At 36.8% G+C, this 24,075-nt stretch overlaps 1 protein-coding gene across 4 annotated transcripts in view; it reads right to left on the bottom strand.

Moving 5' to 3' along the window:
- Positions 1-828: 828 nt before the first annotated feature.
- LOC135226556 (endothelial lipase-like) overlaps positions 829-24,075 on the bottom strand; it is a 49,973-nt gene continuing 26,726 nt past the window's right edge. For 3 of the 4 annotated variants that reach the window (XM_064266224.1, XM_064266225.1, XM_064266223.1), the window contains exons 2-10: positions 12,714-12,815; positions 10,544-10,652; positions 9,724-9,892; positions 9,059-9,178; positions 8,356-8,467; positions 6,585-6,815; positions 5,868-5,977; positions 3,993-4,097; positions 829-1,271 (exon numbers count right to left, since the gene is read on the bottom strand). In XM_064266224.1, coding sequence (XP_064122294.1) covers positions 1,173-1,271; positions 3,993-4,097; positions 5,868-5,977; positions 6,585-6,815; positions 8,356-8,467; positions 9,059-9,178; positions 9,724-9,892; positions 10,544-10,652; positions 12,714-12,801 — 1,143 coding nt within the window. In that variant the 5' untranslated portion in view covers positions 12,802-12,815 and the 3' untranslated portion in view covers positions 829-1,172. Of the gene's footprint in view, positions 1,272-3,693; positions 3,870-3,992; positions 4,098-5,867; positions 5,978-6,584; positions 6,816-8,355; positions 8,468-9,058; positions 9,179-9,723; positions 9,893-10,543; positions 10,653-12,713; positions 12,816-24,075 lie in introns of those variants that run through there. The other variant, XM_064266226.1, reaches the window with a different exon arrangement.

Consider the following 24,075-nt stretch of genomic DNA (forward strand, 5'->3'; position numbering starts at 1 on the left):
ATGCTGACTGTCCCTTTTGTCCAGAAATTACTGTACTGACCTGCCCGAGGTAACTCTGAATGGCAACCATAAATTCTCTCTCTCTCTCTCTCTCTCTCCAACCTTCTCTGTTTCTTACCCTCTTTCATATCCCTAACACTCCCTCGACTCTCCCTCTCTCACTTCCTCTCCCTCTCACTCTCTCTCTGTCATACCCTGCCCAACCTCGACCCCTTTGGTACCATTGATGTCTTACCACCACAATATTCTATCGTAAGTCATATTTAGTACGTATACCGAAAATCAAAAGTCATTATTTACTATATATACCGAAAATTAGGCATGATAAATTCGTAACTTTATAAAGCCTACGGGCTGAACCAGCCGTTTGGCCGTAATTGAAGGACAGACAGATGTACAAACATAACGCCCATTATAGTAAGATTCTCACACTTTACCATAAAGTTTTTCTCTTTTTCTCTTTCAGTGATGAAAATGTTACCGCCAAGGAAATCATACATGATCCATAAAATTTTGATTTTAGACATGACACAAAGATAAAGGGACTTTACCTTGCATTCCTCTTTTTCCAAAAGCCAAACAAGTTACAGTATTTATCAAACATGATGAGGCTTCTATAGTTCACACTCTTACTTGAACTTTCCTTTGCTGTCTATTGTTGAAGACTGGATGAAATACTTTCACACTTTTCCCACAAGATTAGGTATTATGGCTTTTAAGAGATTAAATTCGTCTTTGACAAGGGAACACGTATAAATTGGATTTGTCTTTAAGCAAGTCATTGAAAATTGACAGTAAATGTCACGCGGTTAAGAATGGAACAACCAGTTTTAAAAACTACATATATTTTTACTTACAAGTATATACAAGGAAACAAAAGGAGAATGCGGTGAGTGACCGACAGGTGGGATTCCTTTGCGAGGTATTTAGAATATCACCAAGTGGGCATGCAAGGTCCATGACATCTTTTAACAGAAGTGATATTTGTCATTATTTATGTCCAGATGGTGTGACGGTTGTTGGCATTTTGAGAATATTTTAGTTCTGGATGATGATGTTGCAGCTCTGCAATGGACATGAAGTATTTCTTGAACGAATTACATTCACACCAGCGATGAACATCACGCGAAGACCCAGGCCTAGAGTCTAGGGGGCTGAACTCGATGTTAGGTCTAGTCAGCTGTTAGACTGGAGAGTATGAGATTCCCAAACCAGAATGGGGAATTGAATTCTGTGGTCCGACGTCCCTTGCCTCTGCATCGTCTCCACACCTGCTGAACACAAAGAGAGAGGTGTGACTTCCAGAATAAATATTAAGCTGAAGAACATCTGTTGTGTGAAGAAATGTAAGGTATCTAAAGAATTTGCATCCAATTGATGGGATGGGCTAAACCAAGGGTTCTTAACCTTTTGATAATCCATACCCCCGATGAATTGCCCAATATGGTTCCATACTCCCTTTGTTCAAGTCCACTAAAGTCCTATTTGTTGACAATACAACTTAATATACTTAGTGTAATACATACTTTAGGTATGAGGAGCTAGGAATACAACAGAAGAAAATCAAAAGTATTCATTATTTTACACAGTATTTACAAAATGTACCCTTATATACGGCAACACATTAAAATCAAATACATACAAATATCCAGAGATCAAGTCCCATACTCCCAGCATGTGGTTCTCTGACCCCCAAGAGGTATGGATACCCGCTGTTAAGAAACCTTGGACTAAGGAAAAGGATCCTACTTCAAGAAATCGCATTTGGGAATAAAGCAAGATGCTCCAGGAGCAGACCTCCCAGAGAATGCACTTGTCCTGATCAATAAACAGGCAAATCCACAAATGGTATAATTAGTGAGTTTCATTACTTTTGTTGTCCTACTAGATATCGGGTGGTGCTGTAGAAGGTATTGTGACGTTTTGAAGGGTTGTGCTGGACCATCTGTGGTTGTCAGAATGTTTGTGACTGTTTTTTATCTCGGGTTTTGAAGAAGCCACTTGGGGGCTGATGTAGATATGTCAATTTGTTTGATATGTTCTTGCTGAGTGGGCCAGAATTTTAGCGAGTAGTTGGACTGTGTTAAAAAAGTTTCAATTTCTGCTGCCTGCTGTTGCGGGAATTTGAATATGCAGAGGTAAAAAATGGAAGAACAAATGGTGCAAAACACAGGTGCTTTACCTCTCTCCGCATCTTTTATGTCCATCTGCCTCCTTTGTCATGAAGTTACTCACTTTAACTATCTCGCTCTTCCTTGTCCCATCCATTCGATATTAGTTGCTTCGGAACGATCACTCGCGGCAAAGGCAATAAGGATGAGAATAAGGACAGAATGTAGACAAAGGGATGAAATAACATTAAATAGAGAAAGGATTATTGAGGTTTACTCTCCAAATATTTAGAACAATGACGCTCAGTACAGGCTAACTTGAGCTGGAATTTAGCGGAAGACTGAAAAGGGCTATACAAACACAAACATAGGTGGCGGAATGATATTTAAAACCAGATTGAAATTGCATCCAGAGCTAAGATTACATAGGCCATTCTAGTATAATCTGTACTGTTATAAAGACATGGGGCATGATATAAAAATGCAATTATATGAAAAAGTTTTTGTTGATTTCAGAGCAGACCTTGGAGATGATTATTAGGAGTCAGATGGAAGGATAGAATTAGAAATGATACCGTAAGGAAATTAGGAGAGTTTCAGTGTGTAGCTAGATGAGATAATTGTACTGGGAGAGGGAGACGACTTAGATTTGGCCTTCGCTTGACGCCAGAGAGAGAATAGCGTGCATGGTATAGTGTCACTGGGGTTTCTCTAGGGACTCGAAGGCGTTGCAAGGGAACTCTGAGACTAGAGACGAGTGGAATTTTGTGGAGGGAAAGTCATGAGCGGCCGAAATTGATGGAGGCCCTTTGTGTTGCACTGCGTTGGAGGCGATGACGATAATGATGAAAATGATACTAAAGATAGCCTCAGAATATTCCAGTGAAACCTTTTCCCTTCTCTCTGCCAGAGCCAAACTTAGAGTAGCCATCTAACGTTCATCTTTTGGTTGATCGCTACGAAAGCAGGTCAAACACTTTGTCCATTCAAATAATACCTGGTCCATCATGCTTTCGTAGATAATCCCGATCAAAGCGATGCTCTTGTTTGCACTTACTTATAAGATCCTTCGGATTTGCAAGCGTTTGGTTCATGGTCCTCTTGCTCCATGTATGTCTACGGGTATCCTCCCGAACTTTCTGGTGGTTTAATAATGTATATACTTCTTCAAACATACCTTTATAAAAAAGCAGAGTTAGTTTAATCATTCACACAATTAGATTCTTTCATTTTAGCTCTACGTGTTTATTCCAAGACACCTCACCAGTAAAGCAATCACGTCCTACAGTTATTACCCTTCTTATGAAGAGAAACAATTCTGAGGACTTGTTGCAAATGTCTCCCTCGCGACTTTCTTTGTGTCATCCCGCTCATAAGATAGGAATTGGAGTCTTCAGAACTTAGAATTTAAAGTCTAAATTCTAAAGAATTCATTCGTTGAATATAGACTCAACTCTTTGTGAGAGAACTCCTAATATGAAAGATTGAAATGGACTATGGGATCACTGCAAAGAAAATCACGAATTTCTTATTGCGAATCTTTAATTTCCAAGAGATGTATTGGAAATGGAAACAACGTTACTCAAAGTTCTTTAAGCTCTTTTATTCAAAGGAATTAAATACGCTACACGATGGTAGCAATTGCCACAAGTTTAGAGCCACATAAATAGTTCTAACAATTATTATTGAGAAATTAAATTAATTGCCATTAATGCTGAGGTCATCCTTTGTCCATGAAGCCTCTTAGAAGAAACCGCTCTGAAAAGGAATAAGCTCAAGTCAGGATATGCAAATGAGAAAGCACTCGTTTGAATCATTTCACACGACTACCGCTACGTAATGTTGACTGACAAAATTGATCGTTTCCAGACTATTTCATACCTGAACACTGAGGAATAAAGGAATGGAGCCGCTTCCTACTGGCAAACCTTCTGGCGACGCGTGGTAGCCGAAGACGGACCGCATGTTATTTTGGCAGGCGCCAGTCTGCATGAGGGAGGGAAGGAACACACAACAACAATGATTATTATCACGGTGCAGTCAGGGATGGCAGATCATAACGTTCACAGACATGCAAATGTATTGAAGACTCGCATATATTCTTAGTATCTGTCTACCTTATATATATATATATATATATATATATATATATATATATATATATATATATATCTGCAGACATGCATACATAGATATATAAAAGCCCCCACACGCACATATACTATATGTGCGTGTGGGCGTGCGTGGCTGTGTTCGTGCGCACGCGTATGCGTGTGTGTATTTTGTGCGTATTTGTTTTGATATGAAGTAATAATGTAAGAAGTTGAAGTAAACAGAAAAGCTCTACGTGACATATGTACCTACATCAACATCCATATGCAACGGAGAGGCAGCTGAGAAGTATGGTACAGATGGTAAGCAGCTGAGGGCTATTAACAACTTTCGGGACGAAAACGAAGCAAGGCTTTGTGTAAAAGTGGGTCTGAGACGAGGGTGTTGTCTACCTCAAAGGCTGTTCAGTATGTTTGTGTGGTGTGATGCGGTAAGTCAGAGAAAGGATAGAAGGTGATGGTGCAAAGAATTAGAATAGGAAAATAAATCATGATATGATATATATGGGATGATTGAAAATAGTGAATAAAAGCTGAAGAAATTCTAGTACAAGAGGTTAAATTTGTTTGAAAAAGGAGAAAGTTTGGAATAAAGAAAGGTTCTGAAGGTAAACGAAAACCAGGAATATGAACACGGACGATGGAGGAATAGAATTAGTTGATCCGAATTAGTATGTATATGTAATAATATCTGATGATGACGGGATGAAAGGAAAAGTGAATCCCAGAATAGGCGAAGAAAGGAGAGCAGCGAGGTCTGTGCTAAAGATGAAGAGGAGACTTGGAATATCTTTGGAAACCAAGGTATAGTATTGTAAGAGGATTGCTTAGCCAACTTTCCCCTATGGAAGAGAAGTTTGGATGTTGAATAAGAAAGAAAGAATATAGGTTTATAGGTTACTCAGCTGAACAGATGCATTTAGAGTATTTGAGATAGTTGAGTCACGTACAAAGAATAAACGACGATATTTTGGTGAAAATCAGAAGTAATTTGCATGTGTAGGGTATTTGATAAGCTATTAATGAGCCTTCTTGGAAGCATCATGAAAGATCTGGGTTCGATCCCGATGTGAGTCAGAAATTTAATGTATTATAATATTATATATATTATACATATATATATATAATATTATATATATATATATACATACATACATAATAATAATATATTTAATATATATATATATATATATATTACATACATTACATATAATTATATAATATATATATGATATATATATATATATAATATATATATATTATATATATATATATATATATATATTTGTGTGTGTGTGTGTATAATCTTGAAAATAAGCCATTTTCCATAACATGATTAGTTAAAGATAAAATCAAGATAATAGCTTCTGCCAGATACCCAAATTACATGCTGATTCAAAGATGAAATTCTCTCTCTCTCTCTCTCTCTCTCTCTCTCTCTCTCTCTCTCTCTCTCTCTCGTCTCTCTCATGTTGTCTCTCTCTCTCTCCGTAACAGAGCACATTCTTATTGTATTTAATGGCAGTTTTTAGCAATGACGACACTGAAATCGAACCCACGAAACAGCCCAGATCATTTCATCCCGGGGGGTGGAGGGGACAGGGGCAGGTGCGCCAGGGATGCTGCAGGAAGGAGGAGGTCTCACCTGGTAGGTCTTGTAGTCCTTGCACTGGAAGCCGAAGATCGGTGACCCGGCATTGATGGAATCGATGTAGTGCTTAATTGCGCGGGTGTGGTGGCAGATGTTTGGCCAACCTGAAAATAAAAATAACGTTTTTATTTTTTGTCTGACATTGTTGAGTGTTCTTTCAGTTCACGTCTTGAATGGTAAAATTCAGGCCCTTACGAAATGAAAACCCGTATTGGTTCTCTTCTGCGTCCATATAGTGTGTGCGGATGTGCTAATAAATTTTGGATGTCTAATAATTAGTACTCTGAAACAATACATGTTTGTATGCCCTTAAAAGCATACTTGTGACTGGACTCCTAGTTTTTTATTTTATTTATTCGTTTTACAAAACGATATTCATGTTACAAAACGTTAATGTAAAAATGAGGACAGTAATACATTAACTAGTCATTACTTTTCAAGAAAAGGGCCAAAAACTTAATTAGAAGCAACAAAAGCCAAGAAATTCAGTAACAAATCAAATTAGAAAAGGTTAAGATATCATATTATAAATCTTGGCCGCTCTTAAACCAAATGTGATAGAACGGGAATCAGTCATCGGTTGGAAAGAATATTAGATAGTAACCTATCAAAAATAACGCTACTTTAAGTGAATAGCTTGCTATGAGTAATGAATAATGACACATTGATAGCACCAGCTTCTTTTAGAGGGATGAGGACAAATCGACTCACGTAAGAGAAGAGAGTCGAAAATGAACTCTCCAATGAGGGGACGGCAACCGGGCTGCTCTCCACCTCCGTTGACGTAGAAGTCCAGGTGACCATGAGGGGTCGTGTATCCGATGTGTCCTGTCACTGCGCACCCGGAATTCGTGTGGACGTTGTCTACAAATCTGGCGTCGCTGGGATCCAAACGCAGGCTGTCAGTGACACACTCGAAGTTTGGACCAGCTGGGTCAAGTCCTGAATAGGGAGAGAAAGTAAATGAGTCTGGATGGTCAAAAGTAATGCAACACATGTTGCGTCGTAACTGAAAGCCACTGCACTAGATTAGATCTGTTCCAGACATAATGATCAACTGCCAGATTAACAAGACAGAGAATAGATTCATGACAGCAAGAGTATTAAAGGGTCCTCTTCCCGTTCACTTTATGAGATGAACTTCTGACACTTTTGGAAAGTACACCACTGAGGTAATAGATATTTTGACTATTTGGAGGAAAACAGAATCTTGGTGTGAAAAGCAAGGGCCTAATGCTAACTTCTCTAGAAACACGGCGAGTCTCACACTATTATAGCCTAACACAATACACCATTAACTTTATAATGGAAAGATGTCCTTTTGTCAATTTTGCTCAACTTACAAACAAAAGTCAATTTCATAGAGCTCACTCAAGCCAGGTGTGAAGCTAAGTCGCCTACTCTTGAAAGATAAAAAGCTCATATGGAAGTACTTATACTTTTTGCATGACATGACAAAATAAAATTTAAGATAAATTGCTTTCAAAGACCGAAATAAGTTACTTGTTTCCCATTCGAGATCATCTTGACCAGTGATTCAAGTCCTAAGCCATGACCACACTATCGTGCAATCACCTGTAATCGGGTCAAAGCGCTGTCTAGACCTTGGGTCAAAGGCACAGGAGTCAACAAATCGCCCGTGTCCATTGCTGAACCCACCCAATCATGTGACCCTGCCTACCTAGACTCCCCAGTCATCTACTTATTACTGCAGACGTCACATGCATGTCCGATATCGTGGGCTAGGCTTCCAGCAAAGGTGAGGAGAGAGACCTTGGAAGCACCAAGCATAATAAGCCTTGCGGACGATGTAGGTTTCAATCTGTGGCTACATCACTGGGCGTAGGATCTCAATGTTTCCTGTTTCTATATACGATTGACAATTAAGAATTTCTTAAATCTCTCCCTAGTATGTGAACAAATAACTTGACTATCAGAAAATCTAAAAATATTCAAACGCTTATTCACATCATTTTCATTTCACTAATAATTCAAGAAATGTTCTCACTTACTTGGAGGTAAAAATGTTTCTCGTAACGGAATGAATTTGTTGCTGATGATATCATGGTACAGCGGTGTCATTTTAGTTTCTATTCTTTTAGACATTTTTCTAAACTCTAACAGACAATACTCAAAATCAGTTATCCTGCAGTTAAGCGCATAGTATATAGTTCCTCCAATAACTAAAAGAAGAAGAAGAAAACCTCCATGAAAGATGGCTGCAATGAATCTTCCGAGTTCCTCATAAAATGCTCTCATTTCGGAAACAGAATCAATTCTTAACGAGATAAGGATTAAACAATGTAGAGCGAAAATACCCAAAAGTAAACTTCATAAGAGGCAATAGAAATACTAAAGTGGAACGAGTATCGGAAAAGGAATGTAAAAATGTCGCCAGCCTCGAAATTTCGATGCAGCTGTCGCTGATCCTTGGACGCACTATAAACTGCGGAAATCTCAGCAAGTGACATCATTTACCAACCTGTGATTCTGGCGATGCCTGGGAACAGGTGACCAGCAACTCCAGAGACGTGGGCCCCCATACTGAATCCGATGAGGTGAACTTGATTGCCAGTGAATCCTGGATAGGATCTCTGGAAAAGGGTGAATTAAATGACAACATTCATCAGAGAGAGAGAGAGAGGGGGGGGGGGGGGAGCGTAATATTATTTTGTTTTGTAATACTTAAGTCATTTTTTCCTGCGGTGGATGAAAAAGGCAGATCAAAGTCAATAGTTGCTAGTATCAGTGTTTCCTTATGAGATAAAAAGACGTTTACTAGAGAACTAATACTTCTGGACATTTAGGTAGTAGCTCTTGCAGATGTGAAGTTTAGAATGAACAGAGAAGAATGACACGTTTCTCCAGAATAGTAACATTTGGGTAGGTTTTCAAAATCTGTTTGGAGTCAGAGATTCAATCTTTCATTTGTTCTAGTTCGCCGATATCTTTAAATTTCATATTCAGGATATCGGTGAAAACTGTGTCCAAAAATACCAGAAAATCGGAAAATTGAGTCATTTCAAAGATGCCGAGTTTGGTTGGCAGTTGGACTTTAGGGTGAGCTGACTTTACGCCATCATGGTACCATCTCAAAAGGAGGTTGGACTAAGGGGCCTGCTGTGGACCTCTGTTTTCTACGAACCAACCGAGACGTTGCTTTTGCATTTATGATATATACAAACCTGTATGAAGGTGAGAAACTCTGCCAGTCTCCTCCCAACGAGAGCCGTGTGGAAGGCTGCCGTGGTGTAGTCAAGCCTCGAAAAATTCGACCAGTCAACCAAGAGGATGTTCATGGGCGCCTGTAACGACAGTAATAACGTTAATCGCATTTAGTTCGAATTTCAGTAATCGTGTTTTTAATAAAGAAATATTCTATTTAGATGCCTGATTCGAGATCGGAGATCTTGCTAACCCGTCACCATGACTAGCTACAAATAGACTTTCTTCAATGGTAAAGGCCAGTGGAGAAAGAGAGAGAGAGAGAGAGAGAGAGAGAGAGAGAGAGAGCATTCGAATGCCCTTTTTCTAGCCCAAACCTGGAGAGAAAAAAACGAAAAGGAAATAACAGAGAAGGGGAATAGGATGAGGCTGAACCACAAAGACAGCGATAGATCTGCCAGGTGACAGAACAAAGGTTAAAGGGTGCGAGAAAGCTGAGCAGATAGAGGAGTAGCTTGGAAGCAGGGAAAAAAATAGCCAGTTGCGCCTGTTGATCTATCCAGTATTTGATTTCTTTCGGTTTATTGCTCAACTAGGAGACTGTCCCTGTACTACCTCAGATTAGTGACGTCAAGCCCTCTCTTATTCTAGACAAGCATCCGCTCAGGTTTACGGAAGTTCGAACCTTAGCTTGCAGAGCTTTCGTGAGATCGCGAATCCAGTCTGTATCGGCGGTACTTTCCGTCCAGCCATGCGTTATGACAGTCAAGGGAAGATTAGCGTTGAACCCTGCTTCACTTAGCACTCTCGTTTCACCCACAGATATTGGCACCCCTGCTGATCCAGCCGGCGAACTGTAGACGAATAACCATGATGATAATAATAATAATAATCAACAATAATATAATGATAATAATAAAGTGCCCCTCCAGCCTTAAATCTTAATTTGGAGAAACATTTTAACATGAGCGAGATCTGCTGAAGACCACAGTATATATTATATATTATATTATTATATATTATCTATATATATATATATATATATATATATATATATATATATAATCTAATATATAATATTTACATAGTAAAAAATAAACTAAAATCCAATTTTGAAAACGAATATCGGATATTCATTCCTACGTTATATAAATAGATGGTTAATATTTCTTACAAGGGAAAAATGAATTTTTATTTGTAGCAAGGAATATTTGACATTTATTCTGACAATAGATAACTGGGCAAAATCGGCATTTCTCATAATATAAAAAGAAACTGTAAACCTCTGTTAGGGTGCAAAAAGGGACAACCAATATCTATTTCCAGACGGCTGCCATGTTACCCATCTATGGACTTTTGCCTTTTTTCAAGGCTTAAAAATTGGATAATTAGCCTTTGGTTTGGTGAAAAACAGACAGTTTCCTGTTAAACTCTAACGCCACAAGAAAGGTTTACTTCCTTGACAGTGTAAAAGAAGGTCATTTGAAAAAAGAACCATTTCTTACGGTGTAAACAGAGTAAAAGTGATGCCGAACTTGGGCAGCTGCAGAAGGCTCCTCGTCCCTCCAGGAAGTCCCGGCAGAAGCTGACACTCGCAGAAACCGACATCCTCGACTGTTCCAAGATGGAGAGAAAAATATCCTTGATTAACGGAGGAGAAGTCATTTTGTTTCGTGATGGAATTGTGTGAAAAAAGATGCTAAACTAAGAAAGATGATCGGAAAGTTTGTAGTTTTCCTAAAACTTTTCAGTTTTCGATCGTTTACCACTGAAATGCTAAGTTGGTGTTTTTTTTTGAAATGAAAGAAATGTGAAGGAATTTTATTAAGGAATCCTGTAGAAGCCATAGCTATGAAAATAGCTGCTGTCATACACCGTCAAGAACTTTGCTAAGAATTCATTTAGAATGCAATCACTTAATCTTTAATTTCATAGAATCATGATCATTCGACAGAAAAATTGTGCTTTACAAAATTTGTATGGAATTCCTGTCACAAATTTTCTTGACTTGCTTGCTATCGAGAAGATGATCCTGCAGTACTCAAGCAATTGCTTATATTTAATCAGAGGTAAAATCAATATAGTTTGAACAGGTACAAGCCATTTTCTAAGCGTTATGAATTTGCCAGTTGCATATTCAGGTCGTCTTTATTGAAATCAAGAAGGCAAATAGTTCAGTATCCGTCTGCACTCCAAGCTCATCGATGCCTCCAATGATTATCGTTGACGACAGACTTCATGTTGCAAATGTGACAAAAATAGAAACTGATCATTACTACAAAATGGAAGCTGTCAAATCAAAAGAACATTTTGACTTGGTATCTCAGAAACTTTTCATTCCTGGTGAGAATATTTACGTCAGAAAATACTGAAACTTATCAGCAACTTCATGCAATAAGGGATGACCTCTGTCTGCCTGTCTGTTTCCACTGAACTACTTAACATCTGTTACAGAATCTTCAGTGACTTAGTACTAAAACTAGATAATAGTTTCAGATAAAACTTTTTCCGTTATAAACGACACTTTTGTCCCTAAAATTCAGATCTGTAAAAACGTTCTTTTCTTTTCTGCCAAACTAACTGCCTTTCGTCAGCTCTTGACTTTCTCCATCGTTTGCTTCTTAGAAGCCTCGAGGTGGAACTTTTCGCAGTCTTGCTTTGTACCTTATTTCTTTTGCAGCCTGTCTTCGAGAAGGAAGATAAAAGATGAGTTTTGAAGTCCCTTCTAAACTCATCTTTTGTCTTATACTGTAGATGGGATCGATCGTTAAAAACTCTCATAGTTCATCTCAACTGTCTAGCTTCTTTAACTTTGCTTTGCTCTCATTTTTCCCTCTCATTTAAGAGCAGAGCCTTCGGATAAGCCCAATAGAAAAAAAATGTAACTCACTTGTATCGTTAAATACTTTATAGTACTACAACGAAAGAAACTATTACAGCGGCTAATGATGATTATAAAGTGCAGCGTTTCCATTTGTTCATGTATTACTTTGCATAACAGTAAACTATCCTAATTCATTTTAATTCAAATTTACTTAACCTAAACTTACGTTACATAGACAGTAATATTAGATGGTAAAATAATCTGGGGTTGACATTATATCCAACCTTTAGTTTACTATTATTGCATCATGACAGATTTCCTTGGCATATGTTGGTCCCGATTTGATTTATATATATTCTACTGGTACCATAAAACATTGAGTGAAAACTTCGAATCTAACTCGAAACAAACGGGGAAAGTTTTATTACTAATTTCAAGACCCAGATGTACCCAATAAACTCTTAGTGTTTTATTGAGATAAGTTTAACTAAATATTCGAGTTCTGGTGGGAAGGAACTGGAATGCCTAGATCATTTGAGGAAATGTCAGGGTGAAAATAAGGAATGCACAAATAGGAATCCTAATAGGAAATGCATGAACACAATGAAAATGTGGAAGAAATAATGAAAATATGAATTTAGCAGAAAGTACACGAATTAAAATGGGAAATATGAGAATCTTCAGGAGAAGCTCATCGGTTAGAAGAGAAATGCACGACTCGAGTCAGGTCACTTGCAGTCAGCTCTGGAAAGGAAGTTTACCTTACATGTCTTAACCATTGAACCGTATGGCTTTCTGAAAGACAAATAAGTTGGAGAGAGGAATGATGGATGATGATCTTGTTCACTCACTTGGCGGAATCCTTTGGGCGAACAGCCGCTGAGGCTCCACGATCCTCCAGAGCACCATCAACATGCAAATCAGCGGCAGACGCCCCATTCTGGTTTCACCTTCTGCAGGGGAGCAAAAAATATCCGTTTCAGGAAACTGACCCTTATGGAGTTACTTTCATACTGACCTTGATATTTAGATTTGTTCCAAAAGGAGCAATTTGCCTTTTTTCTCCGCCAGAGCTGTTTTAGGTCGTCTATCATTGATAGCAGGTGGGAAAAAATGGCTTACATATTTCAGAGTTAAGTTAGTTGGTGAAAAGTAAGACTGCTTAGATAAAATTTGACAACACCTAAAAAACCATGTTTGGAAACTTGTATGTTCATTGTGTCTGTTTTTATTCTTTTAGTTCTGAAATTGATAGAAGATACCAACTGAATCATTTAGATTTATTTCGTATTCAAGTCAATTGGTGATATATTTTTCTTGTGTTACGTCTTTCTAAGTAAAAAGAGTTGCAAGTGGCTCTGGTATCGAAGTAAGAGTGAACAAAAGAATTTGCAGCCAGTAAAACAGCCAAAAGCTATCCTTAAAAAGCAGAAACAAACAGGGTCGCGTTTTTTCTTGGACTTTGTTAAGAAGGGAAAGGAAAACGTTCACGATACCACCGCCCAGCACCAGGTCGAATGTGAGGCTAAAATCTGCTTCATGTTTTATGTCCGATGTTTCAAAACGTAGACTCATAACCAACAAAGATCTATTTGTTTCCGCCTTTTACTCCTTTTTTTCTCTCACTGTTCCCTTTTATAAAGTATCGGGGAATAACAGAGCATCAAACTGGTAGATTATCCATTTCACAATGAATGAGAAGTAAAAGAAAAAAGAAATAAAAGAAAAATAATGCACATTCATTTAAAAAACTTCATCATTTGATACAGATGAGTGACTATTTAGTTCTCTCATATTATACAAAGTTACTTGTTTTACAATCATTCATCTTTCGACTCTCCCATCAGTATTTTTTTTTTATAAATATATAGCGTAAAAGTAATCATACGTGTATCGAAGATTGATCAATATTAAGGCTATGTTTAGTACATGAACCTAAAGCTCCACTTGTACTTTCTTGTAGCACTACCCATGGTAATTCTAAGACCAATATCCACGGAGGAGCTATTTAGTCTTTTGGTGACCAGGCAGTTGCTGGGGTGGGGCAGCTTTCAGGACCTGATTTCGCAAAAGCCTGGTGAACGTCATGTCGGATTTAAACCTTGTAAGCCTCTAATATCCCAGCCACTGTATGTGTAATGCTAGGTTAAGTAATGTCAGGCTGCTTCACGTCAAAGGGTGACGGCTTAATGACTTGTAGTCAAAGCGGCTTCAGCAAATCGATTATTAAAACACGACATTTTTCATAGTTAACAACTTTTTGAGTTTCTGTTTGATAAAATGCACATCGGAAATATTCTTTAAGCATTATTTTTCTTTCAGTGTCAAAACAATGACAAACTTACTGACCAATGATATAATATAGAAAATAAGTTTCAAAAGTCATAAGCTTAATATCAAGATACATTTTGTTTATATCAACCGAGACACATCAGCGCAGTTGCTATTGTGCCTTTTGGCAAGCCGCAATCCTGCCCCCCCCCCCCCCCCCCCCTTCTAAAAACGATAATTATCCGTTGTCTATGTTTATTTCTTTAAGAGAATAATAATTATCCAGGATCCAAGTTCCTCTGAAAATGATAATTATCCAGGTTCTAACTTTTTAAAGAGAGTAATAATAATCCGGTGCCCAACTTCAACTGAAAATGATGAGTATCCAGTTTCTAAGTTTTTAAAGAAAAAATAAAGATTCAGCGTCCAAGTTTCTCAAAATTATATTTATCTGATGTCTAAATTCTTCTGAAATTGATAATGGCCCATCACTAAAAATTCTTCTGAAAGCAATAATTATACGATGTTAGGCTTTTCTGGAAATAATATTTTTCCTCTGTCGCAGATTTCCTGAAAAATAATTATTGCATATGACCAAGTTTTCCTAAAATATAATCATTCTCCCATGGCCGAGATTCTCTGAACAATAATCATTGTCAAATGGCCAAGTTTTTTCTGGAAATAATCATTGCCCCATGGCCAAGTTTCTCTGAACAATAATCATTGCCCCATGGCCAAGTTTTCTCTGAAAAGAATCATTGTCCCATGGCCAAGTTTTTCTAAGCAATAATCATTGTACCATGGCCAAGTTATTTCTGAAAATAATCATTGTCCCATGGCCAAGTTTCTGTGGACAATATCATTGTTCCATGGCCAAGCATTTCTAAACAATAATCATTGTCCCATAGCCAAGTTTTTCTAAACAATAATCATTGTCTCATGGCCAAGTTTCTGTGGACAATATCATTGTCCCATGTCCAAGCATTTCTAAACAATAATCATTGTCCCATGGCCAAGCTTTTCTAAAAAATAATCATTGTTCCATGGCTAATTTTTTCTGAAAATAATAATTGGCCTATGGCTTAGTTTCTCTGAACATTAATCATTGTCCCATGGCCAAGTTTTTCTAAGCAATAATCATTGTCCCATGACCAAGTTTTTCTAAACAATAATCATTGTCCCATGGCCAAGTTTTTTTCTGAAAATAATCATTGTCCCATGTCCAAGTTTTTTTCTGAACAATAATCATTGTCCCATGTCCAAGTTTTTTCTGAAAATAATCATTGTCCCATGTCCAAGTTTTTTTCTGAAAATAATCATTGTCCCATGTCCAAGTTTTTTTCTGAACAATAATCATTGTCCCATGTCCAAGTTTTTTTCTGAAAATAATCATTGTCCCATGTCCAAGTTTTTTTCTGAAAATAATCATTGTCCCATAGCCAAGTTTTTCTAAACAATAATCATTGTCCCATGGCGAGATTTTTCTAAACAATAATCAATATCCCATGGCCAAGTTTTTCTAATCAATAAATATTGTCCCATGGCCAAGTTTCTCTGAAAGATAAGCATTGTCCCATGGCCGAGTTTCTTTGAACAATAATCATTGTCCCAGGGCCAAGTTTTTCTAAACAATATTGTCCAATGGCCAAGTTTTTTCTGAAAATAACTAATGTCCCATGGCCAAGTTTTTCTAAATAATAATCATTGTCATATGGCCAAGTTTTTTTTTTTTTTTTTGAAAATAATCATTGTCCCATGGCCGAGTTTTTTTCTGAAAATAATCATTGTCCCATGGCCAAGTTTTTTCTGAACAATAATCATTGTCCCATGGGGAAGTTTTTTCTGAACAATAATCATTGTCCCATAACCAACTTTTTTCTGAAAATAATCATTGTAACATGGCAAAGTTTTTCTAATCAATAATCATTACCCCATGACTAAGTTTTTTCTGAAAATAATAATTGTTCCATGGCCGATTTTCTCTGTACAATAATCATTGTCCCATGGCCAAGTTTTTCTAAACAATAATTATTGTCCCATGGCCAAGTTTTTTCTGAAAATAATCATGGTCCCATGGCCAAGTTTGTTCTGAAAATAATCATGGTCCCATGGCCAAGTTATTTCTGAAAATAATAATTGTTCAATGGCTAAGCTTTTCTAAACAATAATCATTGTCCCATGGCCAAGTTTTTTCTGAAAATAATCATTGTCCCATGGCCAATTTTTTTCTGAAAATAATAATTGTTCCATGGCTAAGATTTTCTAAACAATAATCATTGTCCCATGGCCAAGTTTTTTCTGAAAATAGTCATTGTCCCATGGCCAAGTTTTTTCTGAAAATAATCATTGTCCCATAGCTTTCATTATAATAATCATTGTCCCATGGCCAAGTTTTTTCTGAAAATAATCATTGTCCCATGGCCAAGTTTTTTCTGAACAATAATCATTGTCCCATGGGGAAGTTTTTTCTGAACAATAATCATTGTCCCATAACCAACTTTTTTCTGAAAATAATCATTGTAACATGGCAAAGTTTTTCTAATCAATAATCATTACCCCATGACTAAGTTTTTTCTGAAAATAATAATTGTTCCATGGCCGATTTTCTCTGTACAATAATCATTGTCCCATGGCCAAGTTTTTCTAAACAATAATTATTGTCCCATGGCCAAGTTTTTTCTGAAAATAATCATGGTCCCATGGCCAAGTTTGTTCTGAAAATAATCATGGTCCCATGGCCAAGTTATTTCTGAAAATAATAATTGTTCAATGGCTAAGCTTTTCTAAACAATAATCATTGTCCCATGGCCAAGTTTTTACTGAAAATAATCATTGTCCCATGGCCAATTTTTTTCTGAAAATAATAATTGTTCCATGGCTAAGATTTTCTAAACAATAATCATTGTCCCATGGCCAAGTTTTTTCTGAAAATAGTCATTGTCCCATGGCCAAGTTTTTTCTGAAAATAATCATTGTCCCATAGCTTTCATTACAATAATCATTGTCCCATGGCCAAGTTTTTTCTGAAAATAATCATTGTCACATGGCCAAGCTTTTCTAAACAATGATCATTGTCCCATGGCCAAGTTTTTCTAAAAATAATCATTGTCCCATGGCCATGTTTTTTCTGAAAATATCATTATCCCATGGCCAAGTTTTTCTAAACAATAATAATTGTCCCATTAACAAGTTTTTCTAATCAATAATCATTGTACCATGGCCAAGTTTTTTCTGAAAATAATCATTGTCCCATGTCCAAGTTTCTGTGGACAATATCATTGTCCCATGGCCAAGCATTTCTAAACAATAATCATTGTCCCATAGCCAAGTTTTTCTAAACAATAATCATTGTCGCATGGCCAAGTTTTTCTGAAAATAATCATTGTACCATGGCCAAGTTTTTTCTGAAAATAATCATTGTCCCATGTCCAAGTTTTTCTAAGCAATATTCATTGTACCATGGCCAAGTTTTTTCTGAAAATAATCATTGTCCCATGGCCAAGTTTCTGTGGACAATATCATTGTCCCATGGCCAAGTTTTTCTAAACAATAATCATTGTCCCATGGCCAAGCTTTTCTAAACATTAATCATTGTCCCATGGCCAAGTTTCTGTGGACAATATCATTGTCCCATGGCCAAGCATTTCTAAACAATAATCATTGTCCCATGGCCAAGATTTTTCTGAAAATAATCATTGTCCCATGGCCAAGCTTTTCTAAACATTAATCATTGTCCCATGGCCAAGTTTCTGTGGACAATATCATTGTCCCATGGCCAAGCTTTTCTAAACAATAATCATTGTCCCATGGCCAAGATTTTTCTGAAAATAGTCATTGTCCCATGGCCAAGTTTTTTCTGAAAATAACTATTGTCCCATGGCCAAGTTTTTCTGAAAATAACTATTCTCCCATGGCCAAGTTTTTTCTTAAAATAATTATTGTCCCATGGCCAAGTTTTTCTAAACAATAATCATTGTCCCATGGCCAAGTTTGTTCTGAAAATAATCATTGTCCCTTTGCCAAGTTTTTCTAAATAATAATCATTGTCCCATGGCCAAGTTTTTTTCTGAAAATAATCATTGTCCCATGACCAAGTTTATCTAAACAATATTGTCCAATGGCCAAGTTTTTTCTGAAAATAATCATTGTCCCATGGCCAAGTTTCTGTGGACAATATCATTGTCCCATGGCCAAGTTTTTCTAAATGATAATCATTGTCACATGGCCAAGTTTTTTTTTTTTAATAATTATTGTCCCATGGCCGAGTTTTTCTTGAAAATAATCATTGTCCCATGGCCAAGTTTTTTCTGAACAATAATCATTGTCCCATAACCAACTTTTTTCTGAAAATAATCATTGTAACATGGCAAAGTTTTTCTAATCAATAATCATTACCCCATGACCAAGTTTTTTCTGAAAATAATAATTGTTCCATGGCCGATTTTCTCTGAACAATAATCATTGTCCCATGGCCAAGTTTTTCTAAACAATTATCATTGTCCTGTGGCCAAGTTTTTTCTGAAAATAATCATTGTCCAATGGCTAAGCTCTTCTAAACAATAATTATTGTCCCATGGCCAAGTTTTTTCTGAAAATAATCATGGTCCCATGGCCAAGTTTTTTCTGAAAATAATCATGGTCCCATGGCCAAGTTATTTCTGAAAATAATAATTGTTCAATGGCTAAGCTTTTCTAAACAAGAATCATTGTCCCATGGCCAAGTTTTTTCTGCAAATAATTATTGTCCCATGGCCACTTTTTTTTCTGAAAATAATAATTGTTCCATGGCTAAGATTTTCTAAACAATAATCATTGTCCCATGGCCAAGTTTTTTCTGAAAATAGTCATTGTCCCATGGCCAAGTTTTTTCTGAAAATATCATTGTCCCATGGCCAAGTTTTTTCTGAAAATAATCATTGTCCTATGGCCAAGTTTTTTCTGAAAATATCATTGTCCCATGGCCAAGTTTTTCTAAACAATAATAATTGTCCCATTAACAAGCTTTTTCTGAAAATAATCATTGTACCATGGCCAAGTTTTTTCTGAAAATAATCATTGTCCTATGGCCAATTTTTTTCTGAAAATACCATTGTCCCATGGCCAAGTTTTTCTAAACAATAATAATTGTCCCATTAACAAGTTTTTTCTGAAAATATCATTGTCCCATGGCCAAGTTTTTCTAAACAATAATAATTGTCCCATTAACAAGCTTTTTCTGAAAATAATCATTGTACCATGGCTAAGCTTTTCTAAACAATAATCATTGTTCCATTAACAAGCTTTTCTAAACAATAATCATTGTCCCATGTCCAAGTTTTTTTCTGAAAATAATCATTGTCCCATGGCCAAGGTTTCTGAAAATAGTCATTGTCCAATGGCCAGGTTCTTCTAAACAATAGTCATTGCCCTATGACCAAGTTTTTCTGAAAATAATCATTGTTCATTGGCCAAGTTTTTCTGAAAATAATCATTGTCTCATGGCCAGGTTTTTCTAAACAATAATTATTATCGCATGGCCAGGTTTTTCTGAAAATAATCATTGTCCAATGACAAAGTTTTTCTGAAAATAATCATTGTTCAATGACAAAGTTTTTCTGAAAATAATCATTGTCCCATTGCCAAGATTTTCTGAAAATAATCATTGTCCTCTGGCCAAGTTTTTCTGTAAATAATCATTGTCCCATGGCCAAGTTTCTCTGGACAATAATAATTGGTTATCTACTATCCAGTTTTTCTCTGAAAATAATTATGATCCAGTTTAAATTGTAAACAATAATAATTTCATCATTTTATGATTATTTTCAAAAGACATCCAATACGTAATGACACACTGAAATCCTTCGTCCATGATCGTGTTTCCAGACCTGGAGAATTATCAAAGTACGTAATGAAATCTTGTTTCGAGGAATGTGGTTATTAGCAAATACATTAGTAAAAAATTTTAATCTTATCTGTTTTTTTTTTTTTTTTTTTTTTTTGTACAGGTAATGCGTAAGGTGAATGGTGATGAAATCTGATGCAATCGAGAAATAATCAAGAGACTAAACTATGATTATTTTCAATGCAATCAAGCACAATGCGCAGTGATATTGCATAGTGCCGTTATTATTCAGACCATAAAGTGTGGCCTTTAGCGAAAGCAACATTGCCGATGCAACAAGGTCAGTGACTAATTGCTACATCACGACAACTTGTCAACGGCAAAACCTTTGCATGGAGCGTCCTTGGCGACACGGTTAGTGGCCATAAATATATATTGAATAATGGCTGCTGTAGAGTCGACTTCTAGCTAATCTTGATTTAAACGACACTTATTAAAAGAAATGGGTTTAGGATCCGCTCCGGTGAAATGGTTCCGAAGTGTTTTTTGGTCAATAATTCATAAAAGTTATATGTTAAAACAAAGCAGAGAATGACAATCACAAAACACGCCCAATGATCACATTGTGAAAAGTATAAACACAAATACCGATATCTTAGATATATTGCCCTAGGTTATATTTTGTTTATGGTATATTTCAGAACAAAAGGTTTTTTAGGTGAAGGTCCCAATGCAGTTTTCGTCATTTTTACTTAGTCTCTACCTTGGTCATCCCTGGTCAAGGGTATTGAGAGGTGGCATCCATTCATGCATTTCCTGCACTCACCGTCAATGTGTGCGGTTTATTACTTCCCCGCAATTCAAGATGATACACATACACATTTGTATATATATCATACATATACATATATATATATATATATATATATATATATATATATATATATATGTGTGTGTGTGTGTGTGTGTGTGTGTGTACGTGTGTGCATACATATACTTTACTATATAAAATAAAATATATATATATATATATAGATATATATATATATTTTATATATATATATATGTATGCATATATATATATACTATATATATATATATATATATATATATATATATATATAGTATATATATATACATATATACATATATATATATATATATATATAATATATATATATATATCTATATATATATATATATATATATATTCACAGTCAACCTGCCATAAGATACCCAAGTCATCATCATATATATTATAAGGTTACTGACCCTTTTAATTTCCACCAGAACAAAATCGTCAACGTACCTTGAGAGTGCAGACACAATCAGTTGAAAGCAGTTTCAAGCAGTTGCATGTGGGTGGAAGTGAAAGTTGAAAGTCTCCCGCCCACCGGGCAAGTTTACAAGTGTTACTTAAGAAATGAGCGCCTGTCTCACGATAACTCTTGGGGACACGGCTTCAAAAGGTTTGGGTCAAGAAATCAGATGATCAGCCACGTGTAGCAACGGATATACTTCAGTTTTTTTTCTGGAATTCCTAATTCCTGTCTGTCACTGCAGCATCACCTTCAGTATATGTTACTCTGTGAGGATGTCTCGTGAAACTGGAAGCGTCTTAGGGCGGTCAGCGCTATGTGGGTGTCTTTTGGTGGACCCTGTGGTTGCAACGGACTACTTTCCTTTAATGGACGCTTTTTATAAGTTCTCTTGTAACCACAATGACTAAGGTTTCAAATGGTGGGTTTTATTGCCGTCTTCATTTCGTGTAACCTCAACCTTTCCCCTCATGCTGATGGTCATTTTGAGGATATTTCCAGTCTCATTTTTTCTAGAACATTCATTGGAGAATGGGTACATCAATTCGTACGTGGGTGGGGCTTGCTGATGCTCTTTTGACCTTAGTCCAAAGAATACGCGAAAAGAGAAAATGAAGACGTCTTGGGAAGTGGGTGTCGCTCAGGAACGACATAAGCCAAGGACTTGCGTTGAAGGATGTCAGGAACAGCAGAAGCCGAAAGCCGAAAGAATTCTGAGGCTTAACGAACGACCGCAGGAACGAATCAGTCCATTCAACCTTTCGAGGTGACACATTTGCATATCTTATGAGAAGATATCAACAATAAAAAGGAAACTTGGTATATTTCGTTTCTTTGCACCTCTCAACACTAACCACGTTTTCTAATATACCAGAACCGCCGGGAGAACAAACTCTAGACATATTGCAAACTGTCATGTGGATGGTCGAAATGCAAATGGAAACATTGCAAATAACGCTCTCATTTGAATGTAAATAAAGGCTTGCAAAAATTTGAATTTGTTCGTTTTAGCGAAACTATTAATTTTAAGAAAAATTTAAATGATTATGAAAGCGGCCCATTTAGAGAAGTGGGTGGTTATGGACTTCACTTCGAATAGAATTAACCACTAATAATATCATTAGAACTGTGCTTGAGTAACGCAAAATTTGCATCAGAACTTGACAACAAAATAATAATACTTCATATGAAAAAACCCAAGGTTAACCGCAGTAAGACCAAAAATTCAGGAATTCGAACTTGTTTTTCACCTTTTATGCAAACATTCTAACAAACTAAAATGACATTGGTCGGCAGTAGCCTCTGGGACCAGTATCGGCCTCAGTGTTTTTTAACTGCAGAGTCCAGGGTTGTAAATTCTGTGCCTCCGCTTGACTTGGGATGCATATCTAAAGAGCCGGAACTTCCTCAACATCCAATTAATGCGCGATTTCAAATCAAGGATCACGGCTCAAGTCCGCTGCCCTGCCTTGAATAATAGATCTTTTCCATCTACACAGGAATATTATACTCGTACCCACCGATTTCTCTCTCTCTCTCTCTCTCTCTCTCTCTCTCTCTCTCTCTCGAACTGTAAAAATTAACACGGTACATGCAGTGTAATGATATTCTTATATACGTACTAGAGAGTCTGAGAACTGACTATGACATTTTCCTGTGGATATAATGCAACCATATTGCCATGTTACCCAAAAGAAGTCCTTTCTGACTTCTCTTTTTATGAGAAGTTGCTGGATGTGAATTCTTCAAAATTATGAGTGAACTTCTTTTTGAACTGATATGAATACGAAATTCTGCGTAGTTACTGTATATATCGGTCATAGATTAAAGAAGCATGACAGTATATATAACAGTATAAATAACAGTATACATAACAAGGAGCGTTACCAGATATCATGACCAAGCAACTTTAAATCTCGTCTCAAAGGCAAAGGCCGTTGGACCGTGACGTCCAGTCCTCTTGTTTAGGACGAATCCGGAGATAACAAGAAATAAGTAGGAAATACGCCGAGGCTTCTTCGCTGTAATCGAGTTTTCTGTACATCGTAAAATAATGTATGAAACTCCCAGCCGCGGCCATGAAACTTTCAGCCACGGCCAGCTAATGGCCTGTCTTGTTGGCAACTGTGGCAGTGCCAGACGCACGATCATGGCTAAGTTTAGCCATCAATAAGACGAAAGCTACTACTGAGGCTAGGAGGCTGCCAGTTGATGTAGTAGCCATGTTTGATGACTGGAGGTTGGATGATAGCATACCAATTTGCAGCCTTAGTAGTTTTGAAGACCTGAGGGGGGAGAGAAAAAGTGCGGACAGACAGACAAACGTCCATATCAATAGTTTTGTTTCACAGAAAAATAAAAGGAAAAATAGGCAATGAGCCGTGTACTCCGTCTAATGTTCCAGTCAGGAAAGACCATATAAATTGCTGTTAAGCATCATTCTGGAAAGAAACAAATTGGTAGCAGCGCACTCCCGTCATGATAATGTTTCGTGAACAAAACATTATCCAAGACGTGGAAATCATCCTGCTGTAATCTGAGACTAGACTGAAGTCTGATCTTGACTATATAGCTGACTAATACAAAATTAGAGATCTTATTCTGACTTTAACTTTTAACCTGTGACAAGTCTGTAACCGGGTTTTTGAGTTATTTAATGCCAGTTTTCAATATTTTTTGTCTCCGGGAGTGTCCACACCTTTTGTAATCGAAACAGGGGTATTAGACAGGACATCCAAGGCCATTCACATACTACTCACCTTCAGGCTATTAATAGTATGGACGTACTCACCAGATGTACGT

This window comes from Macrobrachium nipponense, chromosome 14 (genome assembly GCF_015104395.2).
Source record: "Macrobrachium nipponense isolate FS-2020 chromosome 14, ASM1510439v2, whole genome shotgun sequence".
Taxonomy (NCBI): domain Eukaryota; kingdom Metazoa; phylum Arthropoda; class Malacostraca; order Decapoda; family Palaemonidae; genus Macrobrachium; species Macrobrachium nipponense.